The 24,948-nt window shown below is 36.3% G+C and overlaps 1 protein-coding gene across 1 annotated transcript in view; it reads right to left on the bottom strand.

The window, feature by feature from the left end:
• Nucleotides 1-16,584: 16,584 nt before the first annotated feature.
• Nucleotides 16,585-24,948, bottom strand: part of MYBL1 (MYB proto-oncogene like 1) — a gene marked incomplete at both ends in the record, with an annotated part of 51,648 nt that continues 43,284 nt past the window's right edge. The window contains 6 exons of the mRNA XM_080693536.1: nucleotides 16,585-16,713; nucleotides 18,048-18,227; nucleotides 20,664-20,768; nucleotides 20,853-20,969; nucleotides 22,707-22,821; nucleotides 23,585-23,727. Coding sequence (XP_080549662.1) covers nucleotides 16,585-16,713; nucleotides 18,048-18,227; nucleotides 20,664-20,768; nucleotides 20,853-20,969; nucleotides 22,707-22,821; nucleotides 23,585-23,727 — 789 coding nt within the window. The remainder of the gene's footprint in view (nucleotides 16,714-18,047; nucleotides 18,228-20,663; nucleotides 20,769-20,852; nucleotides 20,970-22,706; nucleotides 22,822-23,584; nucleotides 23,728-24,948) is intronic.

The raw sequence follows: 24,948 nt of genomic DNA, 5'->3' as shown, positions 1-24,948 counted from the left end.
ACCAGAAAGAAACCAGACCACAGTGCTATGGCCAGAGCCGGGGTGCGGAGTGGCGGGTGCCATCTTCCCTTGCAACACCAGGCCCCAGAGAGGCGGACACTCAGAACGGAGCTCAGAGCCAGAGAGGAGATATGCCGGCCTCACGGCCGAGGACGTGGCAACAGCACCTTACTGCCGGCAGCAGCAGTGAGCTCACCGGACGGCACCAGACCAATGCACTCAACAGCCCACCAGGCTCCAGAGAGGAGCAGTGGACAGAGAACCGAGGTGATCTGCTGCAGAACAGCCAGGTGGAATTCGGCAGATTTTTCGGCACAGGGGGCATCTAAAGCTCCCAGGGGCTGGGCTCAGCACACCCTGCAGGGACTCGGAGCAGAGCTCAAAACCAGAGAAGAAATACGCCAGCCTCATGGCTGAGGGCGTGGCAGCGGCACCATATTGCCACCGGCAGCAGCAGCAGCAAATTCACTGAGTCCTCTACAGCTCCATCAGCGCACTCAACAACAGTGAGTCAAATTGTGGCCCCTAGATGAGAAATCCAAGTACTGCATTCCCAGGGACTTGACCCAGTGGGGAAGTGGCAGTGGCAGATATATCACACCATAGGAGAACGCCCAGCCTGGCACCCCCCACCCCCGTGGTCTAAAGCAGCCTTGATTGACTCCCTGGGTCTGAGACTCTGCAATACAACCTAGTAAAGGAATAGTGGGGAATGAGATACCACAGACTCGAGATCCAGAGCACCTTAAGTGAAGTCTTAGTGACCCAAGGGAAGATCCCAGAGAAGGCACAAACTTCCAAAATCAGGCAATGAATGCCCACAACCCCACACCATCAGAACCTAATAGAACAGAAATTCAGAGATTTCTAGACGATCAAATCAGGAAAATAACTGTAGAAATAATAGAGGTGTTTCTAAAAGAATTCAGAGAGAGCCAAAAAGAGATAAAGGATGCAATTAATGAAGTAAAGGCCTCAATTCAAAGTACAAACAACCGATTAGACCACATGGAGAATAGAATCTCACTCTTAGAAGATGATCACTCCAAAAATGCACACATAGTTTCTAATTAAGAAAAAAAAATCCAACAGTAGGAATCTGACATTGAAGAAATATGGGCCCATTTTAAGAGACCTAACCTAGGAATAATTGGAATAGAAGAGGGAAAAGAAGGTGAAACCAAAGATATCAACAATCTCTTCTAGGAAGTAATAGCAGAAAATTTTGCAAACATAGACAAGAGGTCGATACACAGGTCCAGGAAACTTATAGAACTCTCTTTAGACAGGATCAGAGAAGAGGTTCCCAACGCCACATCATTGTCAAAATGACCAATGTGGAAGCCAAGCAGAGAATCTTAAAGGCAACAAAAACAAAGGGCCAAGTGACATTCAGAGGCAAACCAATTAGAATCACTCCAGACTTCCCAAACCAAGTCATGAGAGCCAGAAGGGCTTGGAGTAACATATTCCAAACTCTGAAAGAAAACAACTTCCAGCCAAAAATTTCCTACCCAGCAAAACTTTCTATCAAATTAGATGGAGAAATAAGAAGCTTACATGACAAACAGAAACTGAAGGAATTTATGTCTTCAAAACCAGTGCTAGAGAAAATACTCAAAGAGATTAACTACAAAGAAGAATTAGGTAACACACACCAGAACCAGAGAAACAAGATTTTCCATCCAACAGACAACTAAGATTGGTTATCTGTGGAGATTCATTATTTGTTAGTCTTTTACATATCTCTAAATTGTATTGTTTGCTTTTATTGTTGTTAATTTTTAGGATTTCTAGTTGGAATATTAATATACCTTCAGATATAGCATTTGGAAATATTTTATCCCATTCTATCAGTAACTTTTAACTCTGTTTACATTGTCTTTGGATATACAATATTGTTTTATTTTTTAGAGAGTTTGTTTACCCTTTTGTTGCCTGTGCCATTGAAATCATATCCAAGAAATCACTGCCAATTTCAATGTTGTGAGGTTTTATGACCCAAATTTTCTTCTAAAAGTTTATAGTCTTAAGATTTATATTTAGGTCTTTTATCTATTTTGAGTTAATATTTGTATATGGTGTTAGGTAAGGGTCCAATTTTATTCTTTTCCATGTAATTATTATTTTTCAACAATATTTAGTTAAAGATTATTATTTCCTCCACCAAATGTTCGTTAAAACCTTGTCAAAATAATTTGACAATATATGGAAGAATTTATCTCTAGGCTTTTATTTAACTCCAATGGTTTATATATCTGTCTTTATAACAGTATTACACTGTTTCAATTATTATAACTTTATATGGTTTGAAATCAGAAAATATATATCTAGCTTTGTTCTTTTTCGAGATCGTTTTGGGTATCTAGAGTCCATATTCTATATTAGGATAGATTTTTTTCTGAAAAATAAATAATTAAATGTATGATAGTTTCACCTAAAAAAAAGAAAAATATATTCTCTGGTAAGAAAGAAAGGAAAGAAAGCAAAAAAAAAATTGAAATATTATCTTTAAGTCATCAAAAGCTTGGTATCAGACAAATGAAACTGTTATGTGAGATTATCATTGTTAATTTTGGATAAATTGCTATAATACTAGATGTCAACCACTAAGCCAAGCATGGGAAAGAGGGATGAGGAGGGAACGGGGTGGGGATCGGGTAGGGGCTAACTGGGCGATGTGTGCAGGTATGTCTACAAAAGTTTTTTTTTAATCCCATTATGATGTATGAATACAGTGCACCAATAAAATAAATAAATTAATTAATTAATTAAAAAAACACATCATTGCTAGGCATGGTGGCGCACACTTGTAATCCCAGTACTTGGGAGGCTGAGACAGGAGAATCGCAGGTTTGCAAACAGCCTCAGCTACTTAGTGAGGCTCCCAGCAACTTAGTGAGACCCTGTTTCCAAATAGAATATAAAATAGGTCGGGGTGTATCCCAGAGGTAGAAGACCCCTGGGTTCCATCCCCAATACCAAAAAAAAAAAAAATAAAACTATATCATTAAGCAGTTTTAGTGAGAGAAATTGATTAAAGGACCCATAGCACACAAATAAACTACCACTATTGGGAGTACACAGAAATCATAGCAGATGTGGATATTATTATGGTCATTGTGCCCCAAATTTGTTTGTGGCTCCCCTGGTTACATCTACTTTTTCCTTTGGAAAATGGACAGTAAACCAAATATAAAAGTGTAATCTATGCTCACTACTTCAAACTGGTTAAGTGTATGGAAGATTTATCAACCCTGAGTAGTGTGCAGCCCTCTCCAGATCCTGGGGGAAGACAAATCTACTGTCTCTAAGAAGAAAGATAAGACAGGACACAAAGTGCAGCTTTCAGAGCTAGTTGGAGCTGAGCCAGGCCACAGGTAGGACATGAAAAAGAACAGGGAGGCTGGGCGCCGTGGTGTATACCTGTAATCCCACTACTTGAGAGGCTGAGACAGGAGGATCGCAGTTTCAAGGCCAGCCTCGGCAATTTAGCGAGATTCTCAGCAACCTAGCAAGACCCTGTTTCAAAGCAAAAAATTAAAAGGGGCTGGGGGTGTAGCTCAGAGGTAGAATTCCTCTGGTTCAGCCCCTGGTAACCTCCCCCCCAAAAAAAGAACAGGGGCAAAGTTTTGTCCTCATCTCTTTCATAACCCCAGCCTTCTTTTGCCTCTTCGGGCACTTTTGGTTTAGCTTTTCATTTTAGAATGATTTCACACTAAAAGAAATGTAATGAGTAGTACAAGAAATTTCCAAAGAGCCCTTCTGACTAGGTTCACTAATTGCTAACATTTTAGACATACTTGCTTTAGCATCCTCTTTCCCTCTCTCTGCATCCCTATAGACGATGCACACACCCATACACATATGCATATGCATATGCATACACTATTTTTCTTTGAAAAAAAACTAAGAGAGTTGGCCATCTTTTGCGTTATCATTTGAGTGTACAATGTCCACCAAAAGGTTCAAGTATTGAAGGCTCACTGCAGCAGTGTTCAGAGGCAGGGCGTTAAGAAGTGACTGTTCTGCTCTAGCCTCATGGGTAGACTCATCCACTCACAGATTCAGAACTTGATGGCATGACTGGGAGGTGTTGGAAGTTTTAAGAGGCAGAACCTAGTTGAAAGGAGTGGGTCCTTGGGGTTGTGCCCTCGGGGACTATATCTTGTTCCTGGCTCCTTCCTCCAGCTCTCTGCTTCTCAGGCCCATGCCATGGAGCCAGCCAACTGTGGACTGGAACCTCTCAAATTCTGATCCAAAATAAACCTTTCCACCTCTAAGTGTGTTTTTCTCAGGTATTTTGTCACAGCAAGGGAAAACTAACATTTCTTTATCCCTAAATGTTTCAGTGAATATTTCCTAGGAACAAAGGTATTCATTTAAATATTCATGGTGCATACAACTATGAAAATCATGAGATTTAATACTGATATAATACCATGATCTAACTTATGAACTTTATTCATGTTGCTAATTGTATGGACTGAATGTGTCTCTCCAAAATCTGAATGTTGAAAGCTCTAAACTCCAGCATGGCCATATTTGGAGATGAGACTTTTAAGGAAATAATTAAGGTTAAAGGAGTTCATGAGTGGACCTTGACCCAAGAGAACTGGTGTCCTTACAAGAAGAGATGCCAGAGAGCTCTCCTGCCTCCACACATCACAGAAGAAAAGTGATGCAGGGACGCAGCAGGAAGACGACTGTTTACAGGAAGAGTCTTCACCAGATACCAAATCTGCCAGCACCTCGTTCTTAGATTTCCAGGGCTCCAGAACTTTGAGAAGCATGTGTTGCTTAAGCCACCCAGTCCAAATAAAGTCCTTATAGCAATTTTTTTAACCCAAACCTAATCTTTGCCAAACTCTTAAAGCACTCTGTCCAAGGCCAGTCATGGTGGTGCACACCTATAGTCCCAATTATTCAGGAGGAGGAAGGTGGATCAAAAAGTTTGAGGCCATCCTGGGCAGCTTAATGAGACTCTGTTTCAAAATAAAAAAATAAAATAGGATAGGGTTGGTGTTGTAGCCCAGAGGTAGAATTCTCCTGAGTTTGAACCCCCAAGTACACACACACACACACACACACACACACACACACACAATAAAAAAATAAAGATAGGGATATAGCTCAGTAGTAGAGCACTTAACTAGTGCAAGCACTTAACATGTGCAAGGCCCTGTGTTTGATCCCTGGCACTGTAAGGAGAAAAAAAAAAGCATACTGACTATATCCCTTCTTTTGGTCTTAGCATCTACCATGTATTTTTTATATCTTTTCCTATGTGTGTGTCCATCTCCTTGGGGAAGCTTCTGCCAAATGAATCTTCACTTTTGTTTTATGCTTCTGTGATTGCTACATGGTCCGCACACAGGAGCGACCCAATGAATATTCATTGACAGACCAAATGGGAATAAGTTTTAACTATTAGCTGCGGTTCAGCCTGGGGCAAACGCCCTTGTGACTTTCTCATCTGTTACCAGGACAAACTTATCTATTCTTTGGTGGGAATAGTACATGTTCATATTGTATTAACACGCATGCTCAAGTGTTTTAAAATAATTATTTGATAATGCTCAGATATATGTAAGCTCCCAAATACCTTCAGAAAAAAAGTTCAATCTCTTAGCAGGGTTTTAAAAGATTTTAAAGGCCCTTTGACTTTAAAAGATGACTCTAAAAGCATCTTGGCTCTAATGTACATTTTCACAGTTTTTCTTCAAACCAAAGTGATCCACTTCTCATTCTCTATATCCTTAATTTTCCATTTTCTAGCCTCTACCCATTCTTGTTCTCTCCACCTAAAATGCAATTCTTTCATCTTCATTGATCAAAATTGTCCTAACTTTGGAGCCCCGTATTAGAGTTGGTCACATCTGCCTAGAGTTTGCATACATACATGTACACATTTATTCCATAAATATTTATTGACCACTTACTATATGCCAGCAATGTATTACACGCTTGAACTATGGTAGTGAACAAGACAGATACGGTTCCCTGTCCTCTTAATCATCCTCGCCTCTGCTCTGTGGATTCTCTGTTCTGAGAATCTGAGCCAAGGTTTCTATTTACAATGACTTGTTTCCTGATATAATAATACAATGGTCGGTCATTTGGTCAGCCTTTCTTCCTAGACAATTCCATAGTTAATAGAACATACACACGAATTATCTTACTTCAGCTACTGTGGTATGTATACACAATGAAAGAACAAAATTATGTCATTTGCAGGAAAATGGATAGAACTAGAGAATATTATGTTAAGTGAAATTAGCCAGGCTCAGAAAATGAAGGGTTGTGTTTTCTTTCACATGTGGAAGCTAGAGAAGATTGGGAAACAAAAGGGTAAATGAGGAAAGCTTCCAGTAAAATAGCGTAAATAGATAAAAATTAAAAATTAAATAGGGATGGGAGTATAGCTCAGAGGTAGAACAACTCTGGGTTCAATCCCCAGCACCATAAAACAATTAAAAATAAATATTATGCATGATACATGTGTCAAACATTGCTTGATATTCCATAATATGTAAAACTTTTGTGTTTTTAAGTACCAGTTTAAAGCCAGGCATGTTGGCACGCGCTTATAAGCCCAGCATGTGGGAGGCTGAGGCCAGTTTAAAATTTTTTAATGCCAGGTGTCATGGCACACACCTATAATCCCAGCTGCTCAAGAGGCTAAGGTAAGAGAATTATAAATTCAAGACCAGCCTGAGCAATTTAGTGACATCCTGGCTCAAAACAAAATAAAAAGGGCTGGGGTTGTATTTCAATGGTAGAACATCTGCCAATCATGGGAAAGGCTCTGAATTCAATCCTAGTTCAGCAAAATTTTTAAAAAGTTTGTAAATTGACAAATGAAACTTAATGTGGAAGAAGGATAAACATTAACTTTAGTCTATAAAAGGTAAGCACAGTAAAGATCAAAGATTTGCTGCAAAATAAGTGCAACCAGTGGTATTTGAAAATAAAATTCTATCTTCCTTCTTCTACCAAAATAATGAGATATCAATGCCTTGGGAAAAAATAAACTATGTGACATGTTTGTTGGTTTTTTTTTTTTTTTTTCGGTACTGGGAATGGAACCCAGGGGCATTCTACCTCTGAGCTACACTCCCAGCCCTAAGTTTTATTCTTTATTTTGAAACAGGGTCTCACTGAGTTGCAAAGGGCCTCACTAAGTAGTAACTGAGGCTGTCCGCGAACTGCGATCCTCTGGTCTCAGCCTCCCAAATGCTGGAGTTACAAGCATGCACCACCACGCCCAGCTGTCTGCTTCTTTTTTCATGGATTTATGAGGCAACTAGAAGAGAAGTTAAGGGACTCCAGAGAGTCAACGGCTCTGACCTGTGAGCAGACAGGCCATTCATAACATTGTGGTTTCTAATTTGGAGCAGTCTCTGATGGATTTTCCACCTAAGCTGGCCCTTGTATGGAACAAAAGCCTGGAGACATATGTTTCACACCCCACTGGAGGTTTACATTGCCCAGGGCTGGCCTCTCTGGAGGCCTGCCATCATCAGAGGGGCTGCCCCCCTCAATTTTGTTTTTACAAATCATTACAAGCCAAATCAAGCATAGGCAACGCATAAGCACTTGCCTTCATATCACTGGGAAACCAATGCCTTCCTTTTATAATGAACCCAAAGTGTTTCAATGAATTGCTTCCTGTTACTGCTTTCTAACCATGAAAGACATCTTTCTCTGAGGTGACTCTGTGTGTGTGTGTGTTTTGCTGGGGATTGAACTGAGGGGCATTTTATCTCTGAAATACATCCCCAGCCATATTTTGTTTTTATTTTGAAACAGGGTCATGATATGTTGATGAAACCTCACTAATCATAGGTTGTCCTTGAACCTATGATCCTCCTGTCTCAGGCTCCCAAGTACTGGTATTACAAGCATACACCACCACATGTGGCTCTGCAGTAACTTTTCTTTTTTTTTTTTTTCAGGTCTGGGGGTGGAACCCAGGGGCATTCAACCTCCGAGCTACACCTCCTGCCCTATCTTTTATTCTTTATTTTGAAACCAGGTCTCACTGAGTTGCAGAGGGCCTCACTAAGTAGCTGAGGCTGTCCATGAACCACGATCCTCCGGTCTCAGCCTCCCAAATGCTGGGATTACAAGTGTGCGCCACCACGCCCGGCTGCAGTAACTTTTCTAAAAGACTATGAAGACTCTTAAAGTGATCACTGGAGTTGTCCCTAAATCATTTATTCTACAGTTTACAAATAGATCCCTCTAAGAACCATTTTCATGTGGCTGTATTTTACCTGGTATCCATCGACTTTAAAAAATAATATGTAAGCATGAAAAAGGTACTGATAGCCTGACAAGAGAGCAGTGCCAGGTTGTCTCATTCCAGTTAAAACAATGAGCCTCAGTTTTATTTCCACCTTTGTGAAAGAAATACTTCTGCAACTACAGTTATTGCAGTCTCAGTCTGGAGTTGGCTTCTTTTGTAATAATGAAAGAAAGGGCCAAGCAAGGTGGCACACATCTATAATCCCAGCTTCTAGGGAGGCTGAGGCAGGAGGATTGCAAGTTAGAGGCCAGCCTGGGCAACCAAGTGAGACCTCATTTAAACAAACAAACAAACAAATAAATAAACAAACAAATGGGGCTGAGGATGTAGCTCAGTGATAAAGTGCGCCTAGATTCAACCCCTATTGCCGCAAAATGATGATGTTGGTGGTGATGTGATCCTGGTGGAAGATGGAATGGAGGAGGAGAAATGCAAAGCGCACAGGAGGGATAAAGCCCAAACAGAGGCTGGGAACCAGGTCTTGAGCAGACCTAGAGCAACAGAACAGGAAAATGGGCCACATACAACATAGGAGTGCTAGAAAGAGAAAGCAAGGTATCAATTAGCTAATTTTAGAGAGTGGGTGGTAACATATATAATTTCCCATGTGTTCTCTAAATCTTTTTTCTTTTTTCTTTTTTGCGGGTCTGGGGATGGAACTCAGGGGGCATTTGACCTCCAAGCTACACACCCTGCCCTATTTTTTATTCTTTTTATTTTGAAACCGGGTCTCACTGAGTTGCAGAGGGCCTCACTAGCTGAGGCTGTCCGCGAACCGCGATCCTCCAGGTCTCAGCCTCCCGAATTCTGGGATTACAAACGTGCACCACCACGCCCGGCTTAGCAGAGAATCTTAAAGGCAACAAAACCAAAGGGCCAAGTGACATTCAGAGGCAAACCAATTAGAATCACTCCAGACTTCCCAAACCAAGTCATGAGAGCCCGAAGGGCTTGGAGTAACATATTCCAAACTCTGAAAGAAAACAACTTCCAGCCAAAAATTTCCTACCCAGCACAACTATCTATCAAATTAGATGGGAAAATAAGAAGCTTCCATGACAAACAGAAACTGAAGGAATTTATGTCTTCAAAACCAGCGCTAGAGAAAATACTCAAAGAGATTAACTACAAAGAAGAAATAGGTAATACACACCAGAACCAGAGAAACAAAATTTTCCATCCAGCAGATAACTAAGCAAAGAAGAATATATTCATGTGTTTATTGGTTAAAATCTCTGGAGATTCATTATTTATTTTAGTCTTTTACCTATTTCTAAATTGTATTGTTTGCTTGTATTGTTGCTAATTTTTAGGATTTCTATTTGGAATATTAATATACCTTCAGATATAGCATTTGGAAATATTTTACCCCATTCTGTCAGTAACTTTTAACTCTGTTTACATTGTCCTTGGATGTACAATATTTTTTTATTTTTTTAGGAAGTTTGTTTGTTTATTCTGTTGTTTCCTGTGCCTTTGAAATCATATCCAAGATATCATTTCCAGTTTCAATGTTGTGAAGTGTTATGACCCAGGTTTTCTTCTAAAAGTTTATAGTCTTAAGATTTACATTTAGGTCTTTTATGTATTTTGAGTTACTATTTGTATATGGTGTTAGGTAAGGGTCCAACTTTATTCTTTTTTATGTAATTATTATTTTTCAACAATATTTAGTGAAAGGACCATTATTTCCTTCACCAAATGTTCTTGGAAACCTTGTAAAAAATAACTTGACCATATAGGGAAGAATTTATTTCTAGGCTTTTTATTTTACTCCACTGGTTTATATATCTGCCTTTATAGCAGTACTACACTGTTTCAATTAATGTAGCTTTATAAGGTTTGAAATCAGAAAATGTACATCTTCTAGCTTTGTTCTTTTTTGAGATTGTTTTGGGTATTTAGAGTTCATATTTCATGTTAGGATAGATTTTTTTCTGGAAAAAAATGTATGATAGTTTCACCTAAAAAAAAAAAAAGAGAGAAAAATATCCTCTGGTAAGAAAGAAAGCAAAAAGAAATATTGAAATGTTATCTCTAAGTGATCAAAAGTTTGATATCAGACGAATCTGTTATGTGAGATTATTATTGTTAATTTTGGATAAATTGCTATAAAATTAGATGTCAACCACTAAGCCAAGCATGGGAAAGAGGGAGGGGGAGGGAATGTGTGGGGTAGGAGCTAACTGGGCGATGTGTGCATGTATGTCTACAAAAGTTTTTTTTCCCAATATGATGTATGAATATGGTGCACCAATAAAAAAATAAAAAATATAAAAAAAGAATTGAGATATATTGTAAATGCAAAATGCATGCTGGATTTCAAAGACTTACAAAGATAGAATGTAAAATATACTTCATTGATAATGATGTATATTAAGCACATGTTGAAAGTATACTTTTCTCTACCTGGTTATTGAACTTTAATAATGAAGAAGTCTTTTTCTTTGACATTATTTGCACTTATAGGTAACTGAGAAAAAGTGTTCAATAAACTGGGGAGAGGCCTACTCTAGCTTACTAGCCATAGGTAAACAAGGAACCTTGGGAATAAAGATCGTGGGTTACTCAGAAAACTAAATTAAGTGAATAATGGTTAAGAGAATGTCCACTCTAAATAATAAACAACATAGTAACACATGGTGGCATAAAGAAACCCAGTTAACATAGAAAGCAATCAGTGAGCATTAGGTAGATGACTCTTTGGTGACAAGTGACTTGGTGATTATTAATATTTCAGTGAGGGCAGAAGAGAAAGCATGAACTTCAAGGTGGAGAGAAAAGGGTAGACAAAGGTTAAGAGCAGGGCAATCGCGGAGTATTTATAAGGAATGTGGAGCAGAGTAAGCTTTTATACATAAAAATATAATACGTATCTGCTTCAGAAAATAATCATGTATGCCATGTAGAAGTTCAGCGTTCATTTAGCTTACCCAGAGAAATGAGCCCAAAATATGCTGGAGAATAATGGCAATAAGCTGAGTGCTGGCTTTGTAGAAGACTCTGAAGCAAGCATATAAATGAAACAGTACAGGAACAATTTATTATGCTTTGCTCTGGCTGAGTATTTTTATTTCCCTGTTATCTAACCTAGCCTTAATTTTAAAAACTTATTATTGAAGCATAATGGACACACAGAAAAAAGTACACTTATCATTAATAACAGAGCTTGATTTTTTAAAAAAAAAACTGAATATATCCCTGAAATCAGCAGTCAGAGCAAGAAATACAACATTGCAACACTACAAAATCCCCTCCTTCTCCATTCAACAATCTCCAAGCAGGGTTACCATTATCCTGGCTTCTAATAGTATATGTCAGCTTTGCCTGTTTTTCTACTTTTATAAAAGTGAAACCATATACTATATAGTCTTTTATGTCCTATACTTAAAGAATTAGTCAAACCTCAGGTGACTGAATCCAAGCTTCAACATTTTATTGTGTTTGGATAAGCCTCTTAACCTAAGCCTGTTCCCACACCCATTAAAGTAGATTACAACAGTGTGTACCTCATAGGATTATTGTGAAGATTAAATGAGATTATGTATGGAAAGGGTTTACTATAGAGGCTGGCATATGGCTGCAGCTGCTACATTGGTTCAAACTTCTAATCTGTGCAAGATTCCAGTGAACCACCTAACCCAACCAATTACGCATACTAGAGGGAGGAAAATTCCACCCTCTTTGGGCAGTCAACCTTTCCTCTATGTACCAATGAGCAGCCATATGCCTAATAAGGAACTTGGCTTTTTTATTCATCTTGCTTTTTTTGGCCACAGGAGAAGAAATCTGTTACATTCTTATTTGCCTTTCTAGAATATCAGATTTCTTAAAGGAAGGGTCATGTAAGTTTACCATATTATCCCCAGTACCTAGGTACAGTACAAGGCATAGTAAAATCAGCTAAGCTGAATAAATAAATAAATGCTAACTGTATTAGGAGTCAGGAAATTATGTCAGAATTTGCTCAAAACTTGTGCTATGGTTAGCAAAATTATTACAGTTGAAAGTAAAGTGAAATCTCTCTCCTTCTTTCCCTGTGCTGGCTAGGAAAATCCAATCAAACTGAGCACATTCTGTACTTGGAACTTGAATAAGCACACCAGGTCTGAGAACTACAGAAATAAGAGCCGTACATTACACTACTTTTAAGTTTGCCTCAAATTCAACAGCTTTTTAAAGGACTATGTCAAGATACTAAAAAGTTTTCAAAAACACTTTCTAGCACATCAGCCACAAATAATTTTTTCCAAGTGTACTTTATCTTGGTTTTCTAATTTATTTCAAATATTCTTGACTGTATCTGTACTTTTTTTTTTAAAGACTGAAGAAAGTATATTATTCCAATGGAATTTTACTTGGTTCAATTCATTCTCTATTACTTAATGTTCACCTCTCAGAGTAGTAAACAGCCCTTCAAATATTGTTTTACAATAAAAATTAAAGGTCTGATTACTGGCAGGCCTATTATTGTATAACTAGGTAAGTCAAACAGGAAATTACATGATTACAAAAGTAAGACGATTTTAATAAAGTAACAGTTTCTTAGATATAAAGCAAAATTGGTTTCGTACAGATAACTAATAAAGCTACTTATAATTTATTGTGTAAAATAAATTTAATATTCCCTATAATTGACATTACTAATTTTTAAGGTTCTTTCAATTTAACACTTAACAAGATTTTCCAAGATTTTCTAAGGATAATGTTAGACACAGAAATGGTTATAAAGAGCAACTTCTACTCTTTAGAAACAAAGTCTAGGGGGAAGGTTTTATGGAAGTACTAGGATACTCAGGAAATGATTCACAGCCCTGTGCCTTGAAGGCTGAGTGAGATTTTAACAGTCCAGAGAGAAAGAAAAGCCACCATGTAGGGGAGAGAATATTGTAAACATAGTCATGACAATAGGGGTATAAACATATATGTTCTTGTGAGGGGATCTAAGACACAGCATTATTGAAAAGTCAAGTGCAGAAAGACTGGCCAGGTCAAGATTAAGGAAGGGAAGAAGGAAAATTATTGTTATTTAGGCAATAGAACACCGTGAAAGTGAGATGAGATCTGATTGTATCTATGTGCTTACTATATATTTCTGCTTACATATAAGAATGGAGATTGGCATTCTGATTTTGTCTTATAAACTTGATATGTCTTTTACTAAGAGGTAAACTCATTTTCAGTGAGTTAATACTTCTAAGCCTGAATGCCTAAATAAAGGTAATGGTGAATTCACCAAGGTGATGTGACGCTGCCAAGACCTGACCTGGTGTCTAGTTGGCCTTTCCCAGAGACACCCTGATGCCACTGCAGTTTCTTAATAAATATAGTAGAATACATAGCAGAATAAAGCTCAGAGCAATTAGTACAATAATCCGAGTGAGGGAGGAAAGAACAGAATTAGAATGATGTCATTATGCAGGCTGAAAATTTATCACAGATTCAATATACAGGGTGAAGAAGGGTAGGAGATTATTCAGTAGGTGAAGGAAGGGAAGGCAACTCCTTTTGTTCTAGAGACAGAACAATGGAAGGGCAAGTTCAAATTGGGGGGAAAAAAAGTAAATTTGTTTTAGACATGTCATATTTAAGATGCTGATGAGTCACATGAAAGTATCTAAAAGGTAGCTGAAAATAGGTTCTGAATGAGGCTCAGTGAAGAGGCCATGCTGTATAAACAGATAAAATCACCTGTAAAGGGAGTCCTAAGGGGTTGGGGGGGGGGGCTCAAGAACAGAATGTTTAGTTCAGTCCTTCAGAGTTCATCAGGTCTATAAAACAAAAAACCAGAGTAAAATGAGCAATGCCAAGTCAGCTTGTACACAGATTCTTTATTTGGATGTTAATATATGTCAACATTGTATGCAAGATTCTCTTACAATGGAAAGTTTCCTCATATATCAAAAAGCTCAATTTAGTCAGGATAATTGCTGAATTAATGTGAAAACCTTACAAAACAAAATGCAGTATGATAAATGTGTAGTCAGTTTCCATGCAAGTATGGCTGCTATGTGTATATCTGGCATCTTTACAACATACTGAAAGAAATTAAAATGAACATCACAGCAAAAATGGTGACCTAAGATGCCTGACACATTTTGATTAAAAATCTTGCAAAAAAGCAACAAAGCAGTTAACTGGAGGATTCAACCAATACCAATCCAAAGATATACTATGTCCAATAAGCCCAGTCTTATTCACAATATATCACCATTTTGGATAATTCAATGCTCAAGAAAAATTATACTTTAAAAAATATAGCTCTCCCAAGATATTATATGTTGGTGGTTGGAGACTATGTGCATCCAATCCAGCTAAGGGCTATATTTTTTTAAACACCAAAAAAGAAAAAGTCATCATGTGCTATTAACTAAAGGTAACTGAAATAATCCAGTATGATTTTATAACAATCATTGGTTAGATAAAGTGAAATTTCTGTGAGAAGTTCATTAATTAGAAAGCAATCAACATACTTAACAAACATGCTAAGAAGATTCAAATTGGTTTTATCTATTTGTTATCAACAAGGCATAATCTTAGTACTAGTCATACTCTTTACTTCTCACTAACATATAGTATGCAAAAACTAGCAAATGGATTTAAATAGCTTAAAACCTTTAGGTTTACTGTTCAAGGGCTAGCTAGGCGTTAAATACTTAGTATTTTCATTTCTACTAACATAAAAACAGATCAGAAAATCTTAAGTTGTTTTTGTTCTATTTTAAAGGCATAGTATTTTGGTATTTGTAAGAATTTGCCTGGTAATGGTTGATTCCATTAGGTTAACTTGAGAACTTGCCATCATTTGCTTTTTATCTTTTCACACAGTGTAAGTGGTGGTCGCTCTTTCCATCTCTCATAGCAGCAAGCCGATTCTGCTATTTTCTATAGCAGCATACTTCAGGAGTGGAGAGGGAGAGAGTGTGTCAATTATAAATAATTCAAACTACAGTGTACAATTCTATTTGCCTGTCAGTGTTTACATTGACAGCACACCATTATGTATCTCAAAAATTACATAAAAACTCTACCACAAAGCAAATAAAGACATTCTTTCAAGAAGAAATAAAATAAGTGCAAACACCTAAAACAGGTAACTGAAGCAACTGTTGTAACCTGTAGAGGAACATAAACATTTATAAAAGGACAAAAAATTTTATAAATAAAAATAATATTCTCTACTTCTGAAACATTGAGTAAATATAACAAATTTCTAAGTGCAGACTGTTCTTAAGGACCAAGGAACCATATTTTTTAAACAAAATGAAAAATTTCGAACACATATACAAATCACCAGATTAATTTATATGACTTCCCATATAATTTAAAAAGAAAATATTAAGTTATTATTTAGTAAATTTTTAGAACTACTTTATAACCAACATGATTTAAAGGGCATAGTGCAATATTTAGGTAGATGTGACATACAGTATATCATACTCTTTGCAGCTATAACTTACCATTTCATACTTAAATGTCAAAACTGTTCTTTTACTATATTAGCTGTAATGACAGGAAACAACACTGGCTTCAAAACACCCTGTATACATATAAATATCTACATTTAAGCTTTAAAAATGAAAATAAATTATAAAAACAGACTTCTGTCCAATATACAAAGCTTTCCTGCTCTACATACTGTACAATACATTCAACAAAAGTCTCAGCTCTTCTCTGAGATTTATGGAAATACTGACTCTTCACTAATAAGGAAAAAAACCCTTTCAATGCTTTTTGTTTTTTAGTACTATGCTGAAATAAATATACTTAACACTGTAGTTAATGTTACTGCTTCTGAAAAATAGCAAAAATTAGTAGTGCAACTTTCTATCTTCCTTTAGACTCCTTCCACTGTTTCTTTGTAAATGGTAGCCTAAGTACTTTAAAAAACATGTGTTTCTCATAGGCTAATTTCAGAGATCATGTGTACTCATGCACCTGCCTATTAACAAAACTGCAGGCTCAAGAGAACATATACCTTGTGAAAAAATATGTGATAATTTACTTTGGGAATATCCATAAACATTCTTATTTTCCCATCTTGTTCTTTAAAAACAATTTTTAAAAATCTCATCTCTTAAAAAATAAACAAAGAATCTGTACACCCCTTATTTAAGTGGCTTATCTTTTTGCCTGCCCAATATAGAAAAAAGATGCAAACCATTTTAAGGCTGTATTAAAACTTTAAAAATAGTTGAGAAGAGTTTCACTGCAACCTAATTCAGTATAGAATTCAGTAAGGGAATGGAGCATTTCATCAGATTTAATAACAATTACAGTATTAGAGCTCTTGAAGTGCTGCTGGTAGCAGTATAAGTACTCAGATATCTTCTTGCTTGCTCAGTCATGATAAGTTGGTCTTCTGTCTTTCCATAAACCACTGTTTCCCATTCACAATTTGACTAGAAAGGAAATATCAAAAGCAATATGAAAATTGCTAAAATAACATCTATACTACTTTACAATTAACTTTAAAAATCATACTATTTTATAAGTGATTACTGCAAGATGTTTGGATAATTGCATTGTGTTTCTTTTTAAGAATACATAACTAAAATATTTATGATCAATTTTTAAAATCAACTATTGTAACTATATTGCTCATAGGCCTAAAAGGGTAGTATAAAAGTTTTGTACACTCAAACTCCTCCCAAATCAAATCAATCTCAACATGGAATGAAATGTTAGCCTTCACTGCTCAAAAAGTTTGCAAAAATTTTAAAGATACAGGGACTGGGAATGTAGCTCTGTGGTAGAGCACTTGCCTAACATAGGTGACAACCTGGGTTTGATCTCCAGCAACACACACACATTCACACACACACACACACACACACACACACACACACACACACTTAAAGGGAGGATGTAATGTCAAAAAATGAACCACAGATGTTTTATGTCTTACAAATTAGGAAATATTCATCATACAAAAATCAAGTTTGTTGGATTTGTTTTCTTCCCCTTGAAAGAGTAAAGATTACTAACATGTTTTATTGGTAGGATATGCTATATAATGAACCTTTCCCTAAATTTCTATGATAAAGAGTGGGAGCTAAAAACATTTTAAGTGGATTAAGATAATAACCTACATGGTCCTTTGAAAGCAGCAGCTCAAGATAGATAGGAGATGGCCATATTTGATTGCTAAAAATTTTTCTAAGGAATACTATGCTGCAGTCATTATGGCATAAAAAAGAAATCTTCCTCTTCAATTAACTCTTACATTCTCTGTGGTTAACTGGTAGATTATAAAGTAAAAATTTTTCTAGTTTTCATTTGCATCTATACACTGGCAACACAGCAACAGAAAAAGAGCTGTTTCACAACTTCTGAGCCAAGAAGTTTACTGGGAACCATTATACTAACAAAATCAAGCTGAAACTGCTTCCAACCACTTACTCTTTCAGAATAGCAATTAAGGCTATACATATTTATTATAAAAGAAGAGGTGCCAGATGTGGATTTAGTTATCTTTACTTTTAAAACGAAATAGTGCTTAAGAAATTATCAAGAGTCATTCAGTATAACTTGAATTGTATAGTTGGTATGTGCCCTGATAAATGAGTCTCTCAAACTCAAATTTACTTTGAGTGACAAAATAATGAGGAATGTTTAGTTACTGTTATAGTCAATTTTAAATTTAAAAGAAAAAGTATAATTGTGATCAGTAAGTCTAAAGTGATCATTGAATAAACAACAACAAAAATCACTAAAGAAACTTATAAATCCATACCTGAACATTCTTTTCCAATGTGACAACTTTGGAAGTGTTAGGGTTTAGTTTCTTTTTAGTAAGTGTATATGTTTTGATGGCTGAATTTATATCTTGTTTTTCAGGAGACAAGTTGCACCTATTGTCATGTATTTCCAATAATGGTATCATTAATAAAGATGTTGTAAATATATTTTCTGACTAAGAGAAAAAAGAAAGAGGAAAATAGGATAACTAATCCAAAATTGGAGACAAATAGAGGGACTACTGAGTAAGTGGTAATGGAAGCTCTATTAATTTCCCTCCAAGAAAATATTTGGTTCCAGTGAAATTTCCAATAATGTAGCAATATTAAATATTTGTGGAATTAACCAAAGATAATTACAGAAGTTGAAAGTTTTATAAATTACCATTTCTTGATATCATATAAGAGAACTATCTCCTCTCAAAATAAAATAACTATAAAAACAAAGTAAATAAAATATTCTTTATAGTTATAATTTCTCTCTGAATTAGGCAGAATGATACCTTAAGGAATCTCTGTGAATCTCTAATGAACTGGTCATACAAGAAACTAGAACTACTATGATTTAAAGCAACCTTTAAAAAAATGTTACTTCTTCTAAAACGTTCACTATTTGCAGATGACATGATACTATACTTAGAAGACTCAACAAACTCAACCAAAAGGCTTATAGAACTGATCAACAAATTCAGCATGGTGTCTGGGTACAAAATCAATCTTTAAAAAATTGGAAGTTTTTCTGTATATCAACCATAAATTCACGGAGAAAGAAAACACTTCCACTCAGGATATCCAAAAATAAAAAATGAAAAACTTAGGAATAAATTTAACCAAGGAGGTACAAGACCTCTACACAAAAAAAATGATAAAACATTGAAAAAAGAAATCAAAGAAGACCTTAGAAGATGGAAAGATCTTCCATGTGCATGGATAGGCAGAATAAATATCAAAATGGCCATACTTCCAAAAGTGATCTACAGATTCAATGCAATATACATTAAATTACCAAGGTCATTCCTTACAGACAAAAAAATCAGTCCTTAAATTCATTTGAAACAACAACAACAAAAAAGAATAACCAAAGTAGATCTCAGCAACAAAAACTATGTAGGAGGAACCACTATATCTGACTTTTAAACTATACTACAAAGCCACAGTATTAAAAACAGCATGGTACTGGCACAAAAACAGACACAGAGACCAATGGAGCAGAATAGAAGACTCAGAATAAAATTCACACACTTACAGCCAATTGATTTTTGACAAAGGGGCCAAAAACATACACTGGAAAAAAGATAGCCCGGTTCAACATATGGTGTTGGCAAAACTGGTTAACCATATGCAGAAAAATTAAAATAAACCCCAGTTTCTCACCCTGCATAAGGGTCAATTCAAAATGGATCAGAGACTAGAGGCCTTGAGGCCCCTTGAAGAGGGCATAGGTCAGACACTGTAACACATAGGCGCAGACAAAAACTTTCAAGACCCCACAGGCACAAGAAACTAAAAGGAGGATCAATACGTGGGATTACATTAAACTGAAGAGCTTCTGTACAGCAAAGAAAACTAATAAGAACCTCAACTGAGAGCTAAAAGAATGGGAGAAGATTTTTGCCATCTATCCTCTTCTAGAGGATTAATATCTATACTATACAGAGAACTCAAGAAACTCACTAAGAAAACAAATAACCCAATCAAAAAATGGGCAAGTGAATTAAATAGACACTTCAGAAAAGAAGAGATTCAAATGGCCAATAAATACATGAAAAAATGCTCAACATCATTAGCAATCAGAGAGATGCAAATCAAAACCACCCTGAGATTTCACCTAACTCCAACTTGAATGGCAATCATTCAAAACAAACAACAAATGCTGGCAAGGATGTGGAGAAGTGGGAACTCTACTACATTGCAAGTGGGACTGCAAATTAGTGCAACTACTTTGGAAAACTGTATGGAGGATTCTAAGAAGAATGGGAACGAACTTACTATATGATCCAACAATACCACTTCTGGGTATTGCTACCAAAAAAAAAACACCCAAAAATCAAACTACCAAAATAATGCATGTGTATATATGTTCATAGCTGTACAATTCACCATTGCCAAACTATGGAACCAGCCAAGATGTCCATCAATAGATGAATGGATTACAAAACTATGAGATATGTACACAATGGAATTTTACTCAGCCATAAAGAAAAACACAATTACATTATTTACAGGGAAATGAATGGAACTGTAGAACATTATGCTAAGTGAGATTAGTCAGTCACAAAAAATAAGAAATCGGATACTCTCCCTAATATGCGAAAGTTATGGAGAAAATGGGTCATAGGAGGAAGTCTAGATGAAGAAGGAAACACTATAGATGAGCAAATAAGGTGAGCTGAGGGTATGGGAGGGAGGATGAGGGAAATTCTCTAATGTTTATGATGCACATTAACAAACATATCAAAGTCAATCACTAAGCCAATCATGAGAATGAGGGAGGGGGAATTAATGGGGCAGGAATTGGGTGATGTGTGCATGTATGCCTCTACCATCTTGTACTCCATTAAGATGTATGAGTAACAATAAAAAGTTAAAAAAAATGTTAGTCCTTTACGAACCTGCATGTCTGAAATGTCTTCAGTCAATAGTTGAGTGCCTGGTTCTTCTTTTTCCCAATTATCTAGGACTAGTGATTTTCTGACTTTCTTCACAGAAGCAGTATGCTAGAATGAATTATTTGCAAAGAAACATATCTAAGTTGCTTGGACATATAAGAACTTTTATTAACAATATCACTAAATGAGTACCTCTTGTTTGCAGCTTTTGTAAGCAAGTTCATCTTCCTCTTTGAGGAATATGTCTGTTCCAGTTTCTTCTTTTAAAACTTCTCGAATATCTTCTTCTAGGAAGGCAAGTGGCTGGGACTAAATTGTTTATAAAAGAGTTTTAAAAAGTTGATGCTAATAATTCCTTTTTCCCCCTATATATAGAACACCTATCTTTTATACTTTTCCATTAGTGGCAAAATCCTCTCCCATTTCTTATAGATATATAAATTAATTCACTCATCAGTTTTATGGCAAAAAATAAATATTTAATTTTTTGTGGCACTAAGGATTGAACCCAGAGGCATTCATCCTCTGAGCTACACCCCCACCCCAATTTTATTTTTATTAGGAATCAGGGTCTTGATAGGTTGATGAGAATCTCACTACTTGCTGAAGCTGTCCTCAATCCTGCAGTCCTCCTGTCTCAGCCTCCCCAGTACTAGGATTATAAGCATGTGCCACTATGCCTGGTTACAAATAATTATTTAAAATATTATTTTACAGCCAGGCGTGATGGTGCACGCTTGTAATCCCAGTATTTGGGAGGCTGAGACCAGAGGATCGCGGTTCGCGGACAGCCTCAGCTACTTAGTGAGGCCCTCTGCAACTCAGTGAGACCAGGTTTCAAAATAAAGAAAAATAGGGCAGGAGGTATAGCTCAGAGGTCGAATGCCCCCAGATTCCATCCCCAGACCTGCAAAAAAAAAAAAAAATTAACTTACTAATGAATCCACCCAAAAAGTGACTAAAATAGAAGAACATAACTAAAGTACCCTAGAAATGAACAATATTTTTAAAATTATATTTTAAGACAGGCATGGTGGGACACAGTTGTAATCCCAGTACTTGGAAGAGGAGGATCAAGTCTCTCCTAAGCTGAGACTAGCCTTAGCAACTTAGTGAGACCCTATTTCAAAATAATAAATAAAATGGGGCTGAGGGTGTAGCTCCAAAGCAGAACATCCCTGAGTTCAATCCTCAGTACCATTAAAAAAAAATGAACTTGTCAAAAATCTTCCTGTATCTGCCTATAATGCCCATGTTTTTCCTAAAGTATTTCAAATGTGACAATACTTATGAGGGCACAGAAAACTAGAACACTTCCAAGATCTATTCATTTGTGAACTACTGCTACGACTACAATGAGAATAACAGCAGCAGCAACTAGGTACAAGATACTTTGAAACTCAAGACAAGCCTCTTTATTTCTAGTCTCTATCAGCTTCACTATAAAATTCAGGATGTACTTTATAATCTCCTGGGAATAGAAGAGGAAGGAAACAGCCTCAGAGAGGTACCTCAATCAATCTGTTTCCTAAATACTATTACTTGAGTATATAAAAATGATAGTTATTTTATTCCACTGCAGGTAATTGCTAAAGAAATTAAAATGTAAATTTTTTGAGGTACTGGGATTGAATCCAGGGGTATTCTACCTCCAAGCTATACCCCTGCCATATTTTAAACTATTTAGAAACAGAGTCTCCGTAAGTAGCTGAGGATGGCTGCAAACCTGCGATCCTTCTGTCTCAACCTTCCAAGTATTGGGACTACAAGTGTGTGACACTATGCCTGGTAAATGTAGGTTTTAATATTAAAACTGACAACTGTTTTTCTTTCTCTAGATGATATAAAGAAAATAAAAATTCAAAATAATCAAGCAAAGGTTTATTTACTGGGCAAGGAAAAAGATTAGGCCAAATTAAGGCTTATTAATCAAGAGGTAAAACTTTCATTTTCAGTGAGTATCTTTTTAGTTAAAATTCACAATGATAAAAATTGGTCTGTATAATTAATATTAAGAAAGTTTTTAAAAATAAAGAGTATACATACCACAATTTTAAGAGGTCCATATTTTTTCTCCTGAGCAGCAAGCGCATTCTTAAAAGGAGTAGGAGTTCTTGGTGTGGTGCCCAATATAGATCTTCTAATAGTAGGTGTCCTAAACCTATTCAATCATTTAGATATTTATAGTATAGTCACAATTTTATTTTATACAAGTTTAGGAAGCACATGGTTTATTTTAAACACCTTAGAGCTATCATAAAGTATGTTTGCCTAAATTAATTCTTATTCCAATCAATCATCTTTAGAAAAAAGTCCTAATATTAGAAAAAAATACTAAAAAAGTTATTTTGCATCAAAGTTGTATACTACATTTAGCCATTTTTCAGTGTCCCAAAAATAAAACATGAGGTTATTGATAAGTAAAATAAAAAATTAAATGCGAGTAAAACAAAAATAAGTGAGTACGGCGGAGTGTGAAAAACACGAGAGAGGTCCGGTACACGCGGCATGTAAAGTTTTAATGGCACGGCTCTCCCGGGGATCAGGGCGAGGCACCGTGGGGCCCGCGCGCCTGTCCGAAGCTAGAGGACGCGGGCTCTCCTTTTAAAGGCATGCATCTCGCGAGATGGGGGTTTACTCGCGGGAATGCCCAATTCTCGCGGGGGTTTCAGCCCCTCCCTTGCCCTGCAGAGGTCATGTGACACAAAGTCACATGAGTGCAGGACCCAACTTAACAGTTATGACTTTTTTTTAAGTTTTCAGTATCCCAAGGACATAAGGTTACTTTAAAAAAAAAAAAAAAGCACTCAATCCTGCATGAATAGGGATTTTGATATATGCCATTTTACTTGGACTAAAAAGCTAACCTATCCTTGACATTATGTTTCCCATTTTCTCTAATACAATTTTTAACTCCTACTCACCCTACATTTTCCTTTTGGTCTTTGGGAGTTGTTTCCTTCTGAAGAGGAGTTGTAATAAGAACTTTCTGCCCACAAATGGGAGTTGATGTAAATGAAGGATTTTCTATATTAAGTTGTTCATTTCCAGGACATGTGTTAAAAAACTAAAAAGGGAAGAAAGTTTACAATTGAATTTTAGAACATCAAAATCCTCACTCAAATATTAAACTAATAAGATTTTCCAATTATTTACTCATTTGCTTTACTAAAAGATTCTCAATATTACATGCACATTCCACTTCATGGAAATTAAGCTCCATAAGGGCATGGTTTTTGTTTGTTTTGTTCATTGTTGTTTCCCACCATTCACAAAAGTGTTTAGCACACAATAGGCACTAAAAAAAAAGTTGTTTAACCAAATTTTGAGACTAGGCATGGTAATATACACCTGTAATTCCAGTAGTTGGGGGACTGAGAAAGGAGAGTATTGCAAGTTTGAGATCAATTTCAGTAACTTAGCAAGACTATTTTAAAATAACAAAAATAAGCTGGAGGTAAATGCACACTCTGTAACCCTAGTACTTGGAAGGCTGAGACAGGAGGATCACAGATTCAAGAACAGCCTCAGCAAGTAAAAAGATTCTCATTAACCTAGTGAGACCCTGTATCAAAATAAAAATAAAATAGAGCTGTGGATGTAGCTTGGAGATAGAATGCTCTTGGGCTCACTCCCTAGTGCGACAAAAAATAAATAAATTAATAAAATAATAAAAATAAAAAATATGGGGCTGGAGAATACAGCACAATAGTAAATCATTCAATTTCAATCCTCAGTACAATAAATGATTTGAAGCAGTCTTTCTTTTTTGTGTGTGTGTGGTACTACAGATTGAACTCAGGGGTGTTCTACCACTAAGCTATACCCCCATCTCTATTTTATTTTAATGTAGGGCCTCAATAAACTGCTGAGACTGACCTCAAATCTCCAGCTTCCCAACTACTAGGATTACAGGCATGAACCACCATGCCTGGCTTTTAAGTGGTCTTTTCTATGTGAGTACCATGAATCATATATTATATACAAATGGACTGGGTATGGTGGTACATGCCTATAGTTCCAGTTACTATGAAAGCTGAGGCAAGGGGATCACTTGAGCCCAGGAAGTTGAGGAAAGGCTGGGCAACACAGTGAGACTACTCCCCTCAAAAAGGAAAGTAAAGAAAAAGAGACAGAAAAAAAGAAAAAGAAAAGAAAAAGATAACATAATAATAATGCTTTGCTCATAAGAAATACAGCTATTTGGCCAATTTGTCTATCTAAAACATAATGTAGAACCTTTGAAGAAACAAAATTCATATCATGGAGTACCCTTTGAAAAGTATAC

This window comes from Muscardinus avellanarius (assembly GCF_963383645.1).
Source record: "Muscardinus avellanarius genome assembly, chromosome: 4".
NCBI classification, from domain to species: domain Eukaryota; kingdom Metazoa; phylum Chordata; class Mammalia; order Rodentia; family Gliridae; genus Muscardinus; species Muscardinus avellanarius.
Note: the sequence above shows the minus strand (reverse complement) of the source record. Positions and strands in the feature narration are given on the sequence as shown.